Genomic DNA, 16,335 nt, shown 5'->3' with positions numbered 1-16,335 from the left:
TAAAATAGTGATTGAAAAAAACACCTGGAAGACACATCACACAAGGGGCAGTGGGAGCTGTGTGCATGCTTGGGTGTGGGGAACCACAAGTGAAAAGATGGATAAAACAAAACAAGAGAAACCTAAAACTACACAGACTCTCTGCCTCTCAACACAGAAACCATAAGTGACAGCTGAAATTCAGGAAAAGTGTCTCAGAGACCCACTTCTCAACAGGATGTGTAACCAAATAAAGGACTCAAATAAGCAGATGAATGAAGCAAGGGAGGGTCAGCTCATGCCCTTGACAAGAAGGCTAATTAATAAACTGGTTGAAGCAGCTTCTAACATGGAGGAGAAAATCAACTACATTTAGGGAGAAGTAAGTGACAACATGGAGACCAAAAAGGAAAATACAAATAGAATGGGCTGGTACTGAGTTGGGGCGGAAGAAGGCCAGCAAGGAGGGTTCAAGGGGGAGTGGAAGGGAGGTGGGAGCCACATTCACAAATAAAGTATGAAAAATTGACAATGAAGCTCATTACCTTACAGCTCAAAATAAAAATTAAAAAGACAAATCTATATAGTTATAATAAAATTAAATGAAATGAAATGGTACACATGCCTATAATCCTGGCAAAAGAAGAAATGCTATACATTGATGTCTATCTGGGCTATGGAATGAGACACTTTCTCAAGAAGAGTATACAAGTGAACACATGGACACATAACGCATATGCATTCTCTTGATTTTTTTTTGCTGACAGAACACAAAGATTTTTCTTCTCTGTCTTCCACTACAGGTCTCAGGGAAGAATCTGTGTCAATCACTGGTAGCCCCTTGCTGGTGTCATGTCCCTGGAATGTGAAGAGAAAGTACTGGGGAGGAATAGTGAGATGAATGTCTGACATTTCAATTATGTGTCTACTTAACTGGGATGCCTGGTACACACATATTTGATCAGATATTATTCTGAGTATCCGTTGGGGCTATTTACAAATGAAATAAACACTTGGCTTCTTTTACCAGTGTTGACTTTCTTCATCTAATCCCTTGAGACCCTGAACAGAATCAAAGGCCAAGCAAGGGAATATTGTCCTCTCTGCCTTTAAGCTGGGGCATCAGTCTCCACTTCCTGTGAGCATGGTTGGAACTCAAACCACCAACTCCCCCTGATTTTTCAGACACTTAGGTTACAAATTGGAAGACAACTCTCGACAACTGTGTGCACCATTCTTACGAACACATCTTTCTTAATGTGTGTGTTTTTACATCTGTGCATCTATGTATATTAATTCTGTTTCTTGGAGATCCTTGAATAATCTACAAGAAATGTCTCTGTTAAAAAAGTCATATCCAAGTCCAGAGAGGAAGGTCAGCAGTTTGCCTCTCCTTCAGGGCAGCTGTGTTTGCTTCCCAGAATCTATGTCAGAGAGCTTAAAACTGCCCGTGACTCCAGCTTCAGGGCATCTGACACCGTCTTCTGGTTCATGGGCACCCATGTGTACACATGCATGTGCATGCATACATACACACACAAATAAAATAAAATACATCTCTATAATATTTCTTGTCTACTGAAAGACTCGGAACTCATTAAGAATAACTTTTGAGGAATAAGGAGGCCACACTGAGGGTGCAGAGGCAAAAACATGCAATGGACAAAACGCCGTGTGAATATGTAGGCATATGGTTGAACAACCCAGGCCCAAAGAAGGCCTAGAAGTGTCAGCACCATCAAAGAATCATAAGGACTCTTGCCTTAAGCTTTCAGAGGGAGGCACATCCAGATAACCCCATGATTTCAGACCTCTGACAATGGGAAAATAAATGTCTTTGATTCAACTCACAAAATGCTTGTTTCAGAAACCTAAGAAAACTGAAAGGCTCATGGGAAAGATTTCTTCAGTCAAAAGCACGTCACAGGAAGCAATGAAGATGTTGACAAGTTGGGAGAGTGGCAAATAACCATGAAACACTGAGGCTCAGGTTGAGTCCATTTGAAGCCTGCAAAGAGACAGAGCCTGGCTAGTCATCGTGGAAGTGCTGAAAGGCAGACGCTAGATCAAGTGCAGTAGAAGGTCAAGGGAAGTATAATTCAACAAGTCATGCTCTGAAAATGTGGCTTTTGTCATCCTCATTTGCTGTCGATGGGGGTGGGGTGAGGTGGTCATCATGTTTTGGTAGGTGCTGTCTAACGTGAGTTGTATGCCTTTCTGTGATGATGGACACTTTCTAAGTTCTTTGCTCCTGTGGTAGATAACATGCAGTAGGGTAAATTCCTCTAATGGGAAGAAGTACTTGTCATCCCTTGCAATGCCTGTTACCACAGGATCTCAATGCATATATCAAACATCCGGTGCAAGGTTTGACCTTTGTTTTGTCTTATGTGTTAGACACTGGATCTCATGTAGACCTTTGCCTGTAGCTCCCAGGGGTTACAGATATAAACCTCCACACCTGACTGGTTCGTTTTTCTTTAGATCCTTAATGCTTGTCCTAAAATCTCATTTAACTCATCAAAGGCACCTTATAAAATGGGTTTTACACGGTTTTCTCTTTTAAAGAACTCTTTGTTTTTGCTCCTAACCTTATGGTCTTCTCTCTAGTCCAGGCTCATAATGTTCACTCCAGGAATGGAATAATGGGCCATAATTAGCCATCTTGTCAGCATGTGGAGATGACTTGCATGTGTTTTAATAGGAACACCTTGAGGACAAAGACTTTTAGGAAATAGAGACACAGGGAGGGACATGGCGACCTGATAGAAGCTGAGTTTGAGTTGTCCTTGCTCAGACTCAATCCTGTGGTTGTTGGTTGCATTGCCTCAAGTAAGTCATTTAACCTCTGAACACCCAACTCAGCATTCCCAAGTCAATGTAGGATAACATACTAAACGAACTAAAGCTGAGGACTAGATGAATAAACTGTAGACAGTGCCCAGTGCCTTTCCCCTGGACGCAGTAACTGTAGCTCTCAATATTTTTCAGCAGAAATGTTCAACTCTGGCAATGTCTATAGTCTGGACACTTGAAAGCACAGTAGGATATCTCCAGTCAGTTCAGCCTGTGTTCTCTGAATGCTTGTAGACTTCCTGTCTCTATGTTTGACAATAAAACATCAACAGATATTGGCTAATGCTCCTGAGGTGGAGTTTGATGCAGTCTATGTCCTGCTTGGAGCAGTGTGTGTGTGTGTGTCAGGGTTCACTCAATAATTTTGTAATGAATAGGCAATGTTGTATAGTTATTTAATCAAAATAAAATCATTCTTTCCTGCAGCCAGGAGGAAGATTCATTAGACTCATAAAGTAAACAAATCCCCTAGGCCTGGGGAAGGTTTTAAAACCTCTAAGACTTGCAAAACACCTCTCTAAGGCGATATACATGCAGTAATAATTACTGCCAGGAGGGGTCTTTTTAACTGGTTGAGACATCTGGAAGTTGTGCAGGGCGGGCCAGAGATGCTTGGGTAGGTTTTGGGTGATGCACTTACCTTTCCAACAAACATGATCCTTTAAGTAACCCCCGTTTTCCCGGAAATAATCCTGGTAAACTTAACTGCTTCACTGTAGTAGACTGGAGAGGAAGCCTGTTTTTGTTTTGTTGTTTGCAATCTATCTGGGGTCAGGAAAGCTTGTCCACATCAAGGAGAGTTTATGCAAGGAATATATATATAAAATGTCTTCTCCAAGGAGTGAAGTCTGGCTTCTCTTCCAATCTCCCCATGCTTCTGCTGGGGAAGGGAAACCTTTTGAGGTCACAGGAGGACTGAGAGTTGAATTATGTCCCTGTGCTGAGAGTCCTTCATATGTTATTTTTCCCTCTAAAAAGCGAATGGCCATTTAGTTTCAGCTCAATAGTAGATTTGTTACTGTTTCCATAAAATTATAAGTCTCTCAACCTTTACAATGTAAAACACCTAAAGAAGAAGTGATATTTCCTCCTGGGGCTTTGACAGCTGTCACTTTATGGACTCAGTAACCCAGATGAAGAATAATGGCCACTGTTTTCTCTTTAACCCCAAATCATTCTTAGATGTATACATCTGCTCCCTACCTTTCTCCTTCAGGTTTTCATTGGTTCCACATTGCCTTTGAAAGCAGCAGCTTTTTAACACAAAGCATTTATAAAGGGTAGAATACAGTCACTTTACTACTGTGGCTATTCTTTAAAAAACTCTACCAGATCAGAGAATTGCATTATGGAAAGTGGTCCCATTTTTATGATTTGATGAGCTACTCTCGAGGAAGCTACTGCTTCTCCTGCAGTTACAAACACCTGGCATTGTGGGGCAATTGGCGGTGAATGGTACCCTAATTCTCAGTCAAAATAAGTAGACATCCCAGGGACCCTAAGGGACAGCAGGAGCTTACTAGTCTCCTGGAGATCAGGCCTCCCTCACACAGCTACAATCCCCCACAGCCCCCTGTAGAGAGGTTTCAGTAGGTCATACCCCAAATTCCTCCTCCATAGGTGAGGGTGTGATGTAGACTCAAGCCAGAATGGTCACACCCCAAGTCTCTCCCCCACAGGTGAGGATGTGACCACATGTCTCATAGGCTCAAGACAAGCATGACCACACCTCAAATAAGTAGATGAGGTATTCCCAAGCGCTTAGGCCAAGCCACTAGGAAGTACCTGTTGTCAGAATCTGAACCATCCCAAAACTGTATATATGAGGCCTGTCTAAGATGAAAGGTGAGCAGAAATTACTCCCATCATCTGATAACTTTTGTCACAAGAGCTGTAACACTGCCGCTTGGCTGCACCCCCACCCCCTCCCAAGTCTCACCAGTTTCCTCTCCCTGACAAGAGATCTCTGTGTGGGGTCTCTGGCACACAACCTCACATGGCATGGCTAAGTGTAGGCATAAGGCTAGAGTCACCTGGATATAAAAAAATGTCAGTGTTTGAGTTATCCATGGATGCTCTGCAGACCCTGATATACCTGCACTGGTTACCTGGCAACCATAGATTTTTGCATAGTATATATTAAGCCTGGCCTATGGGTATAGATATGAAAAGACTCTGCATATTTTCTTGAGGAGGCAATTATGAGCTACCTAGACATTAAGAACATCAAGTCTCTGGGCCTTCATATCCCCCAGGAGCCCTCTGCGCTTACAGATTAGAGTCATTCACACCAACTTTTGAACTAGAGGATGTAGAACTCATTCCTACAAAAAGGAAGAGTTCATTTTCATAACTGAGTTACAGGAAGACTTATGCTCTCATTTTTAGGTACCGCATTCATGTACCACAAGACAAGACAGTGGAAGGTGGGAGTGGATGGAAAAGCTTTTGTATTAGAGTGTTTTAAACATTATATGTAATGCCAGAAAACCTTTGCTGAGGATGCTTTCATGGGAAAGGAGAGTACAAGGATGCTGGGAATCTACCAGGGACTTGAGTGTGTCACACATTTCTTACATGTGGAGGCACCATCAGCATAAAGTCTATGAACTAAATGCAGCTAAATGTGTTGCATTATAAAACATAGTCCTGTTTGCTAAGCTCGTGAGAAGCCTATTCCCTCTGTCTGGATGAGAAGAATGTGACCTTGTGTTGACTGTGCTGATGTTCTTCTCTTCCAAATGGACCCTTTATGGATGTTACAACCCTTTGAAGAATTTCAAATTCAGAACAAAAGCCATGTGACTCTGAGGTTCCTTACATACTAAGAAGACATGAGATAATCAGAAAACATTTTTATAGGAAAAAAAAAAACAGAGCCATCCTACTCATTTATGCAGATGAACTAAGAAAGATTCTGCAACTATCAATCTGAGTCATCTAAAAGCAAACAGCCAAATCTGTGGCTTGTTGTCAGAAAATTGTCAGAAATCTCTAGAACTGAGAATTGTACTACACACATGCTTGATTCACTTGAGACAATCTGAAATTCAGAGCACATTTATGTGTTCAACTAAGACTCGTTTATTTTGATTTTGTGTGTATGAGTGGCTTGCCTACATACATTTCTGTGCAGCATGTGGGTTACTGGTGCCTAGTGAGGTCAGAAGAGGGCTATAACTGGAATTACAGATTGTAAGTTGCCATGCTGGTGCTTAATTGGACCTGAGATCTCCACAAGAGTAACCAATCATGCTTATTCTTCTTATAAGACCCTCTGGAAAAGCTAAAACAACTGCAGCTAATTGGAAAGATTATTGTGAAAATTAAAAGTCATGGGGTGCATGGAGAATCTGCTTTGGCCTTGGCAGATGGGCACAGTCTGGGAGGTCTCCTTCATAGATTGTAGCCTTCCTCTTCCCTACAAGAGCTTTATAAAACTTTTTAAGTGGCTACTTTGGGAACATACAAGCTCATGCCAAATAGGGGAGTTCCAGATCTCAATAACCAAGAAATCAAGATTCATATTGAGCTTAACACAGGAAAGTCACAGGAACTAAAAAAAATCTGGAGCATTTATCTTTTATTAAATACTGAGAAGAGAGATAATATGAAAAATTAGAATATGATTCTGTGAATAAATTGAAGGTTGCCTTTCTTTCTGAGGTCTCCATGAGGCTCAGATCTGCTAATGATGGCCCTAAAGGCTTGTAAATCATAAGTAAGATTGCCAACTGGTGGCCCAAGATAGTTCATCAATAGTCTGAAAAAGAGTAGCAGTCACAGTTCCAAAGAATTGTGATGTTTCTGAAGAAAGCATTTAGATGGAGAGATGGACATTTTGAAGGAAGTGTGGATGGAAGTAGAGTCTCCGCAGGAAAAGCCGTGTATGTGAAAGCAAAAGTGTGAAACCACAGTCAAGGAAAGAAGATGATCTTGTCCAAGCAATGGTCTACCATTAGAGAACAAAGTTAGGACTCCCACCAAAATCTACTGTGCTCACATAATAGAATTATAAAGGTCATAGGACATAGATTGTGGTCGATGGAACAGCTGAGAGTGTCTATAAGGTGCAAGGGTGACTGAAGTATAGTATCTAATCTTTGTTAGAACAGGAGTGATGTTCTGTTGTTTCATTGATACAATTTCCTAGTTCCTAAAATGAAATAAATGTGCCTGTTCAGGCACAGAAATTTAATCACTTGGCCAAAATTTCACATGTTAAAATGGAAAGAAAGTAGCAGTAATGTTTTTGAAATATTGACTTTAAAGTGAAGCACAGAAAAATGGAAATGATGAGACCTGAATGTACATTAGAAAACTGGTTTTGGTAGTTTCAAAAGAAAAGACATCAAAAAGTGAATTTGTGCTTAATCATGAAAACTTAAGATGCAGGAGTGATTTTTTGATATCAGTGTAAAATTATATCATTTAAAAATACGTTGGTTTGACTCTAACTAAGCAAGTGAAGGACCTGTATGACAAGTACTTCAAAACTCTATAGAAGGAAATCGAGGAAGACCTCAGAAAATGGAAAGATCTCCCATGCTCATGGATTGGAAGGATCAACATTTTTAAAATGGCCATCTTACCAAGGCAATCTACAGATTCAATGCAATCCCCATCAAAATTCCAAACCAGTTCTTCACTGAGTTGGAAAGAGCAATTTACAATTTCATCTGGAAGAACAAAAGACCTATAATCCTGAAATACATCCTCAACAACAAGAAAACATCTGTGGGAATCACTATCCCTAACCTCAAGCTATATTACAAGGCAATTGTGCTGAAAACTGCATGGTACTGGTACAGAAATAGGCATGTGAATCAATGGAATAGAATAGAAGATCCAGAAATGAGCCTTCACCTATATGGTCACCTGATTTTTGACAAAGGAGCTGTAAACATTCAATGGAAAAAGGACAGCCTATTCAACAAATTGTGCTGGTCCAACTGGCACTCAGCATGCAGAGGAATGAAAATAGACCCTTTCTTATTTCCTTGTACAAAGCTCAAGTGCAAGTGGATCAAAGATCTCCACATTAAACAAGGTACACTGAAACTATTAGATGAGAAAGTAGGGAAAACCTTAGAACTCATAGGCACAGGAGAAAATTTCCTAAACAGAACACCAATAGCTCAAGCTCTAAGGTCAAAGATTGACAAATGGGACTTAATGAGATTGAAAAGTTTCTGTAAGGCTAAAGACACTATCATGAAAACAAAACGCCAGCCAAGAGAGTGGGAAAAGATATTTACCAACTCCACATCAAATGGAGGCCTAATATCCAAGGTATACAAAGAACTCAAATGCAAGATACCAGAGAATCAAACAACCCTATTAAAAATGGGGTACAGACTTAAACAAAAAGTTCTCAATTGTGGAATATCGAATGACTGAGAAATGTCTAAGGAAGTGCTCAACATCCTTAGCCATCAGGGAATTGCAAATCAAAGCAACCCTGAGATTCCACCTCACACCAGTCAGATTGGCCAAGATCCAAAACTGAGATGACAATAGATGTTGGCGAGGATGTGGAGAAAGAGGAACACTTCTCCACTGCTGGTGGGTTTGTAAACTGATACAACCACTCTGGAAATCAGTCTGGTGGTTCCTCAGAAAATTGGACATAGTACTACCTGAAGACCCAGTTATTCCACTTCTGGTCATTTACTCCAGAGACACTCCAACATACAACAAAGATACATGCACCACAATGTTCATTGCAGCTCTATTTATAATAGCCAGAAGCTGGAAAGAACCCAGATGTCCTTCAGTAGATGAATGGCTACAAAAATTCTGGTACATTTACACAATGGAGTACTACTCAGCTATCAGAAACAATGGCTTAATGAAATTCTTAAATAAATGGATGCATCTAGAGAATATCATCCTGAGTGAGATAACCCAGTCACAAAAGAACAGACATAATATGCAGTCACTGATAATGGGATACTAACCTCAGAAAGCTCTGAACACCCCAGAAACAACTCACAGACTGTGTGAAGTTCAAGAAAAAAAAAAGAATATTTTAATTAAAATAGAACTATATCACATCCCCCTTTCCTTTCTACAGCCCCTCCCAGTTTCTCTCCTATCCCCTCAAATTAATAACCTCTTTTCCTATATTATTGTTACATATATACATATGTGTATGCATATGTACCCACAAATACTTAATTACAACCTTATAAAAATATATTCGTATACTTTTATGCAAAATACTTAAAAATCTGTACACTTATCTTTGTTTTTTAAAATAAAGTTAAAAAGAAATAAAATAAAATAAAATAAAAATCATAAATACACTGCTTCTGTGGTTTAAAAGTATATGCAATTTATATCACAGAAGAGGAAATGAAACATATGAAGTCTGTAAATTTAGAAGCCAGAATATCTGGGTTTGAAAGTTTAGATCCAATTTACTGAAACCTGGCTAGTAAGTCTTTCTGGGACCCAGTATTCTCAAATTGAGCAAAGGAGGCAAAAGTGCCTATAATATAAAGTTATTAAGGATAAAGTTGAATATATAATATGCTTTGTCCAGTACTACTCGGTCATCTTCACCAATTATCAGGTCCTTATCCAGAAACTATCTATCATGTTACCTACTGTGGAAGTTTATAGGATTACAGATATAGATAAAGGATGATTTCTTCAGTAAATGTCACCTACCCACCCACAGGTCATACTTTTTTATTTAGCATCATTGCACTACAAACTGTGTCACTGTTAGAACATTTCCCTGGTCTGCTTTGGAAACAGTGGTTTCAAGTTTACATCACAATTTATTCTCCAGTCTAAAAACTAGCATCTTCATCTTCCTACTCCTCTTATTCAATTACATCAATACCATATGGTTGGCTCATCTTTGTTGATGGATATTTCCCACTCTAGGGAATTTGATGAAGTCAGCAAGGACATCTTTGTAGCCTCCTCTCATCTATGAGTACCAATAATTTCAAAGCCAAGTTTCTTCACCATTGCCCAAGTTTTGTTCTTCTGGACAATTCTTTTTTTCTTCAATTTTTTAAACTTATGTATTATATAGAATATTTTATTAGTAAATATGTTTTCTTTCTCAGTTGACTTAAAAAAATAACTATATAAAATCTCATTTCTATAACCTGTAAATAAATGCTGGTAATTTATACAGTCTTTAGTATGGTACCAAGCTAAAGAAAAGATTTGTTTTGGGAATATCAGTAATGTACTGCCTTTTAAACTACAAAAACTACTCAGCCCTGTGCCTTTCAGCTCCAGGAGTACAAGAGGGTCCAAGCACTTCTGTTCTGTCCATGATGACATTGTCTGAAAGGATTCTAAATTAGAGAGTTCAGAGTCAACATTAACATTGGTTGAATAGATGAGAAATATTGGTAGAAGGAACAGTGTGTCCTTTCCAGGATAACCACAGTACATTAGAATGGAGAGATAGGCAGTTGTGATAGCCTCCGAGATAAGACAGAAAAGAAAATGTCTACATAAATAAATGAGAAGGAAATGAGAACAGCAGGGCTCTTCCATTTAACAAACGAAGTTAGGCTCTGAAATGATCAAGTGTGCAGATGCTTTAATACCAGAAGAGCCTGTGAGAGGGGCTGGGCTGGTGCAGACAGGGCAAAAGGTTTGCCTTTTAAATAACACAGATGCTGGTCTCATGGCTACTTTGCTTTTCAGCGTATTCAGTATTCATTACAGAAAATGTGAAATGTTCAGATCATAAAAAAAATTTAAGGTTAAAAAAATTCTATGAAAACCAATCCTGAAACTGTAATTCTAGATGAGGCTATGCCCCAAACAATGTTCCTATGCCAATTATGATGGTGCTTATGATAACCTAACATTAACTAAATAAAATCTTATTTAGGGTATTCTTAAGAATGTCAAACAATCTTTCCATTAGTTTGAAATGGAAAATGGGAAAGGTGGCAACATTCCCTTTCAATAGCAACAAATTCGTGCAATACTGTATAGCTAGAAATATGGTTTAGATACAGTAGGTTGTTTCTTTGTTGTCCCTACATCTCATTCTTCAAGATAAGATTAAACACAGCTTAGAAAAGATCTATAAGAGATATAAAATATACAAGGAACTTATAAGACAGAATAATAAAAATACAAACAACCCAATTCAAAAGTGGCACTCTCATGGAAGGCGTCATACAGGCAGTACGTGAGCACCTGCAAGGATGCTCCGTGTCATCGGCTGTTGGAGAGCTGCCAATTAAAACCAAAGCTACAAACCCATTGGAAGGACCAAGATTCAACACTATGACGACATCACACGCTCTCCAGAGAAGGAAGCAGCGTGGTATCTGCTGATTGCTGGTAGAGGTGCAAAATGGCCATTGTCTCTTACTATGCTAGACACATGCTTCTGCAGTCCATTCATCATGGTCCATGGTATTTACCCAAATGAAACAAAATGCCACGATCACACAAAAGCTGCACAGGGATGTTTGTGTTGGTTTTATTTGTAGTTGTGAATAGACACTGTAAGATGTAGTGGACCTGACCTTAACTGCTCCATACTTCTAATTTAGACATTATAAAATCCCCCAATAGGAAGTGTCTGAAATGACTTTTCTCACACATTGAGTCGCCCTTAAGCCACCATCCACCTTCCTTTTTCTGTGTCATTGTGACTAGGTTATCTGCTACCTTATCCTGACTTAATACTCTGATATTAAATATATTTTCTATATTTAAAATTTTTAGATAGGTTTTTAGAATAGAATGAAGTATCATGTCCTCCACCCCATATAAGCCATTGCCCACATAAATTTAGCCGGATAGTTTCTGCTAGTAGGAAGAAAGCAAAAATGAAGAAGTGAAGCTCTCAGCTGGGAACTCCCTGAACGTACAACACTGAACAAAATCTATCAATACTCTTTAACCCCAGATTTATGCAAAGAGGTAAAGCACATTTTGGAAGATCAGATTAATATTTTTGTCTTACACACTCACCTAAATTCAATGAAGAAACAGCATGGACTTTTCAGAACCATCTATTTTGTTTTCCTTGCAATAGCAGATGATGGTGGCATTTGAAGACTTCTCAAGTGCTTCCAGGGGCTTGTAAATCCTATTTGTCTGTAAGGGAAAAAAAAAAAAACACACCTGTATTGATCCATTTACACTAATGTGCTTGTTACGGAAACAGGTCTGGGTGGAAGTACTAGGACATACAGCCCCTAAAAAGCCCTCCTAGACTATTAACAAGTTGGAATACACTATTCAGAAGCTCAGCTCTCATTTGCCCCAAGACAAATGGACTTTTATTCTAGAAGATCTTTGACAGAGGAAGATGGCCAGCCCTGGAGGCATGAAGTCACCATCCAGGATGAAGCAGCTGGTTAGCAACGGCCACGAGTTCTTAATATAGCCTTTTATTTTCAGTTGATTAAGACTGAGAAATGAAGGAACATGAATTCTTCTGTTTTCTGAATAGGCAATTTTGTAGAATATTGCACCATCATAATTTCAACTAAAGCCAAGGAAATTACGGCGAGGTCAGATGTCTCAGAATAACATGTTCTCTTGAGAGTGTAAACTCCGGCAGTTTTAAATAGATATACCGCAGAAGCCGGCGGTAGCAAAAGGAGCCTAAAGTTATTTAATAATCTGTATGGTTATCGTAATGTAGAATAATCACATATAAACGCTGAGTTTTTGAAATGTGAGTGTTTTTCAAAGATTTTCCTTGCTAAGAGATTTGACAGATAGAGCTAAGAGAAAGGAGCATCCAGTGTCTAAGGCCACCTGGGCCTTGCCCTGGGAGAGACCCAGCTACACTACGTGCATCTCCATCAGACTCTGCTTTCCAACATCTTTCTCCACTTCAAACCCACCATCAGTTTCTTCTTCCTGACCATGGATGCCAATATTATTCTAGGTTCCCAATGACTGGAACAGCAGAAACCTGAAGCTCTGAAATCTATGTTTAGAGATAAAGCAAGCTAGCGAAGAGAGCCGCAGACGGTGTCGAAGAGAGCAGGGATGGAAAGGGAGGGGGAAGGAAGGACCCTAGAGGATGCTGGGAACCCTCCGACCGAATGCCAATCAATCCTTTACTTTACTCTTCTACTTTCTTTTACCTGGTTATTTATAATGCCCACCACAGTGATCTGAACTTTCTGGCCTGACTTCAGATGCTTTTTGATTGTGGATCTACATAGAAAACTGTCTAACCATAACTTTTTCCCCTGCAATTTGAATTCTCAGGCCTGCTTGTTGGTTCTTAAGATTTATTAGTAGAAAATAAAGTCCTCATAGGGCAATTAACCCTTGTGTCTGTCAGAGTGCACCATCCCTACCCTGTAGTAAACTCTGGGTACCCACACTCTAGCATTATTGGAATTAAATATGTCATTGCAGTTGAACTACTTTGCTATTTTTTCATTTTCTTAAAGTACATGCCATAATTATGTTTTGAAAAATGGATATTCTGATACACTAATCATTTTCGTGTATTTGGAAATTAGCATGGTAAAATATTATCCCAGACCTTATTAAAAAGGTCAAAACTGCTGCAAACCATGGGATTAGAAAATAAATATACACTTAGAACACAGTCTTGTATTTTCTGTATAATGTATACACACATATGTATGTGCATGCATACATACAGGATCACATATTCCACACAGATGGATGAGTTTATACATAGCTCTAACCGATGATGAAGAGTCAATATGACTTCTTGGGGTCCTGTTTCTCCCTATTACTCTTTGGCTGAGTACTTTGCATGCTTGTCTTTGTTGTGGTCCCTGGTCACCTCTAATTGCAGCAGACTCAGAAGAAGACCAGGTGGCATTCACTGAGTCACTGTGTTGAATCTCACAGGTATCTTACCTTGGTGAGATTTATAGCATTAATAAAAAATTCACTTTGGATGATATGCTGGTTCTAAGATGGCTTTGGAGGCACCCATACCTCTTCCACCAAGAAGTCCTGCTTCAACCTGTGTCTCAGGGACAGGGACAGTGATTGAGTACCAGTGTCTAATGAGCAGGTACATCCATCCCTTGTATTACTGACTTCTGGTCCCTGTGGCACGTTCAGTATGTGCAGAACCAAATGCAGACAATTCTCTTCACTCCTGAACCGGAGAGCGCTGCCTCTCAAGTCACTGTGAATTACAGTCATCAATCCTATTCTTTGGCACACTACAGCCTACAGGCCATTGAAAAGTAACATTCCCACATGAGCAGTAGGTGGAAACAGAAAATGATAACTTTCTCTCTTTATATTTGTATTTAAATGGTAGGTCAGCTAACCTAAATTCTAGGTTGCCTAACTCAGAAACTCAGAATTTCTAGTGTGAGTAGAAGTTAAAATTTAGTGTTAGGGCATCAAATAAAAATATCATTTCTTGTGCTGGAGAGATGGTTCCGAAGTTGAGAGCATTTACTGGTCATATAAAGCCCTTGAATTTAGGTTCCAGCATCCACATCTAACAGTTTACAACTCCTGTAACTCAAGCTCCATTGGATCCTATACCTTCTTTTGACTTCCATGACACCTGTACACATGTGGTGTGCACATATTCACTCAGACACACACACACACACACACACACACACACACACACACACACACACACACACTAAAATGAGTATGATCTTTTTTACTTAGCTCCCTGGGAAGCTTGTAGCCTGGGTCCAGGTTGGACTTAGAAGTCAGTATCTCACCTCATCCTACCACAAGAGAAACATTTTGTTAACTTTTGATGGCCTATCAGGCCTCTCTAGTGCTGAAAAATTGCTGAAGGAGGCAGTTTTGTTTACTGAAGGAATTACCTCAAATTCTAGCATGTGCCATTTGAATGGACCATGTAAAAGAAAGGGAAAAAAATTAATCAAACCAGTGGTGAATTTGGCAAGAAACACACCTTACAAATACCTGGAACAAATGGTTCCCTTCTTCCTCAAGAGGACATTGGGCAAACATGAGATGGAACCACATTATCCATGCCCCTGTCCTATTGAGTCTTCAACCTAAATTCATACCCTCTTTACTTCTGAATGTTTTCTTCTATATCATAGCCTCTGTCTGATGTGCTATTTATCCATTGTCTCTTCACAGCACAGGTAAGGAATTTGTTTACCTTAATATCTCGGGTGCACAGAATGGTGGCTCACTCACACAAGGCTTGTAGAAGCAGTTGTTACATGAACAAGCAAATCAGTGAGTTGTTATATAGCTAAGGTCATCATCAACTTTAAATTCACCTGAAAGCGAGCAGAAGGCCCTCATTTTACCTTGAGAGTAGTGCTTATTATATAATAGTAACTTCTATCTAGATTTCAAATTTTATGTATGCCAAAAAAAAAAAAAAAATCAAAACATCAAAAAGGGGTCTTTCCCCACAAAACATTGTGAAAAACATTTTGTATTCTTTAAAAACAGATGTTTATCCATCTGTTTATTCAAATGTGTCTGAGTTATGTGTAAGTGCTATATGGAAGGGGTCCATGTACCTATTTGATAGAACAGAGGATAGAAAATAGATGCTTTCATGATCCTCTTCTTGTCCTTCTGGGACTCACTCTTTAGGCTGGAAGCCAGTAAACCCCAATGGTCCTCTTTAATTTGCAGGGAAGCCCAGCTTGTTATGCAGGTGTTGAGATTTGAACTCTGGTCCTCATGATTGCAGAGCAAGTTATCGAAACTGCTGAGTCATCTCTCTAGCATCTCATGTGTTTTTAAGAAAAACATGAGTATAAAACTAATAAAAGTCATCTGCTTACTAAATATCAGATTTATGTCTCTTAAAATTTCTTAAGATTAAAATCTTTTACAAAGTACAATGTGAAACTAGAGCTGTATGCCAGCAAAAGCTTCCCACAGTGAGAAACTTATTAGGCCTTGAAACACCCTCATGCTGAAATTAATTCCAGGCAAAGAGAAAAGATTAATACACTTTATCTTGAGTAGGGAAAAATTATCCAAGCTCAGCCTTTTGTCTCTTGCTGCTCAGTACTACTCAAATTGATCCAAAGAAAATTAAGTTGGATTGTGAACATTAAGTACCAGTGTGTCAAAGATTAGTCTAATTATTTTTTAAGAAGATATTTTTTAATTAGCCACATACAGGCACAACACAGATTCTACTGAAATCTCCTGGTAAAAGCTGACCTTTAAATTTCTCTCAGAGTTTATTTCTGTTCATTTGACAGAGAAGTCCAAAACATACTTCTAAGAGATTAGTGTTACAATTTGACCTAGTATAAACTATGCTTTGATTTTACTATTGTGTAACTGTAAAAATAATTAGAAACCAAGGAAGAAAGAAGGGGGGAAAAGGAGGAAAGGAGGGAGAGAGAGAAAAAGACAACATTGGTTAAAAAATATAAAGCAAAATTTAAAATAAAAATTATTTTATAAAATATTTTATCAGTTATAGTAGAGTCATTTAAGAAGGATAGGAGAGAAAAATAAATGCTTGCATCCTGACATCCTGCAAATACTCTAAATTAAGCTTGTGCTCAGCAC

At 39.0% G+C, this 16,335-nt stretch overlaps 1 protein-coding gene across 16 annotated transcripts in view; it reads right to left on the bottom strand.

Moving 5' to 3' along the window:
- DTNA (dystrobrevin alpha) overlaps positions 1-16,335 on the bottom strand; it is a 230,065-nt gene that overhangs the window by 165,674 nt on the left and 48,056 nt on the right. For all 16 annotated transcript variants that reach the window (XM_080919893.1, XM_080919895.1, XM_080919885.1 and 13 more), the window contains exon 2: positions 11,806-11,931. In XM_080919893.1, coding sequence (XP_080776019.1) covers positions 11,806-11,846 — 41 coding nt within the window. In that variant the 5' untranslated portion in view covers positions 11,847-11,931. The remainder of the gene's footprint in view (positions 1-11,805; positions 11,932-16,335) is intronic.

This window comes from Micromys minutus (assembly GCF_963924665.1).
Source record: "Micromys minutus genome assembly, chromosome: 8".
Classification (NCBI taxonomy): Eukaryota; Metazoa; Chordata; class Mammalia; order Rodentia; family Muridae; genus Micromys; species Micromys minutus.
This window is presented reverse-complemented; position numbering and strand designations above follow the sequence as displayed.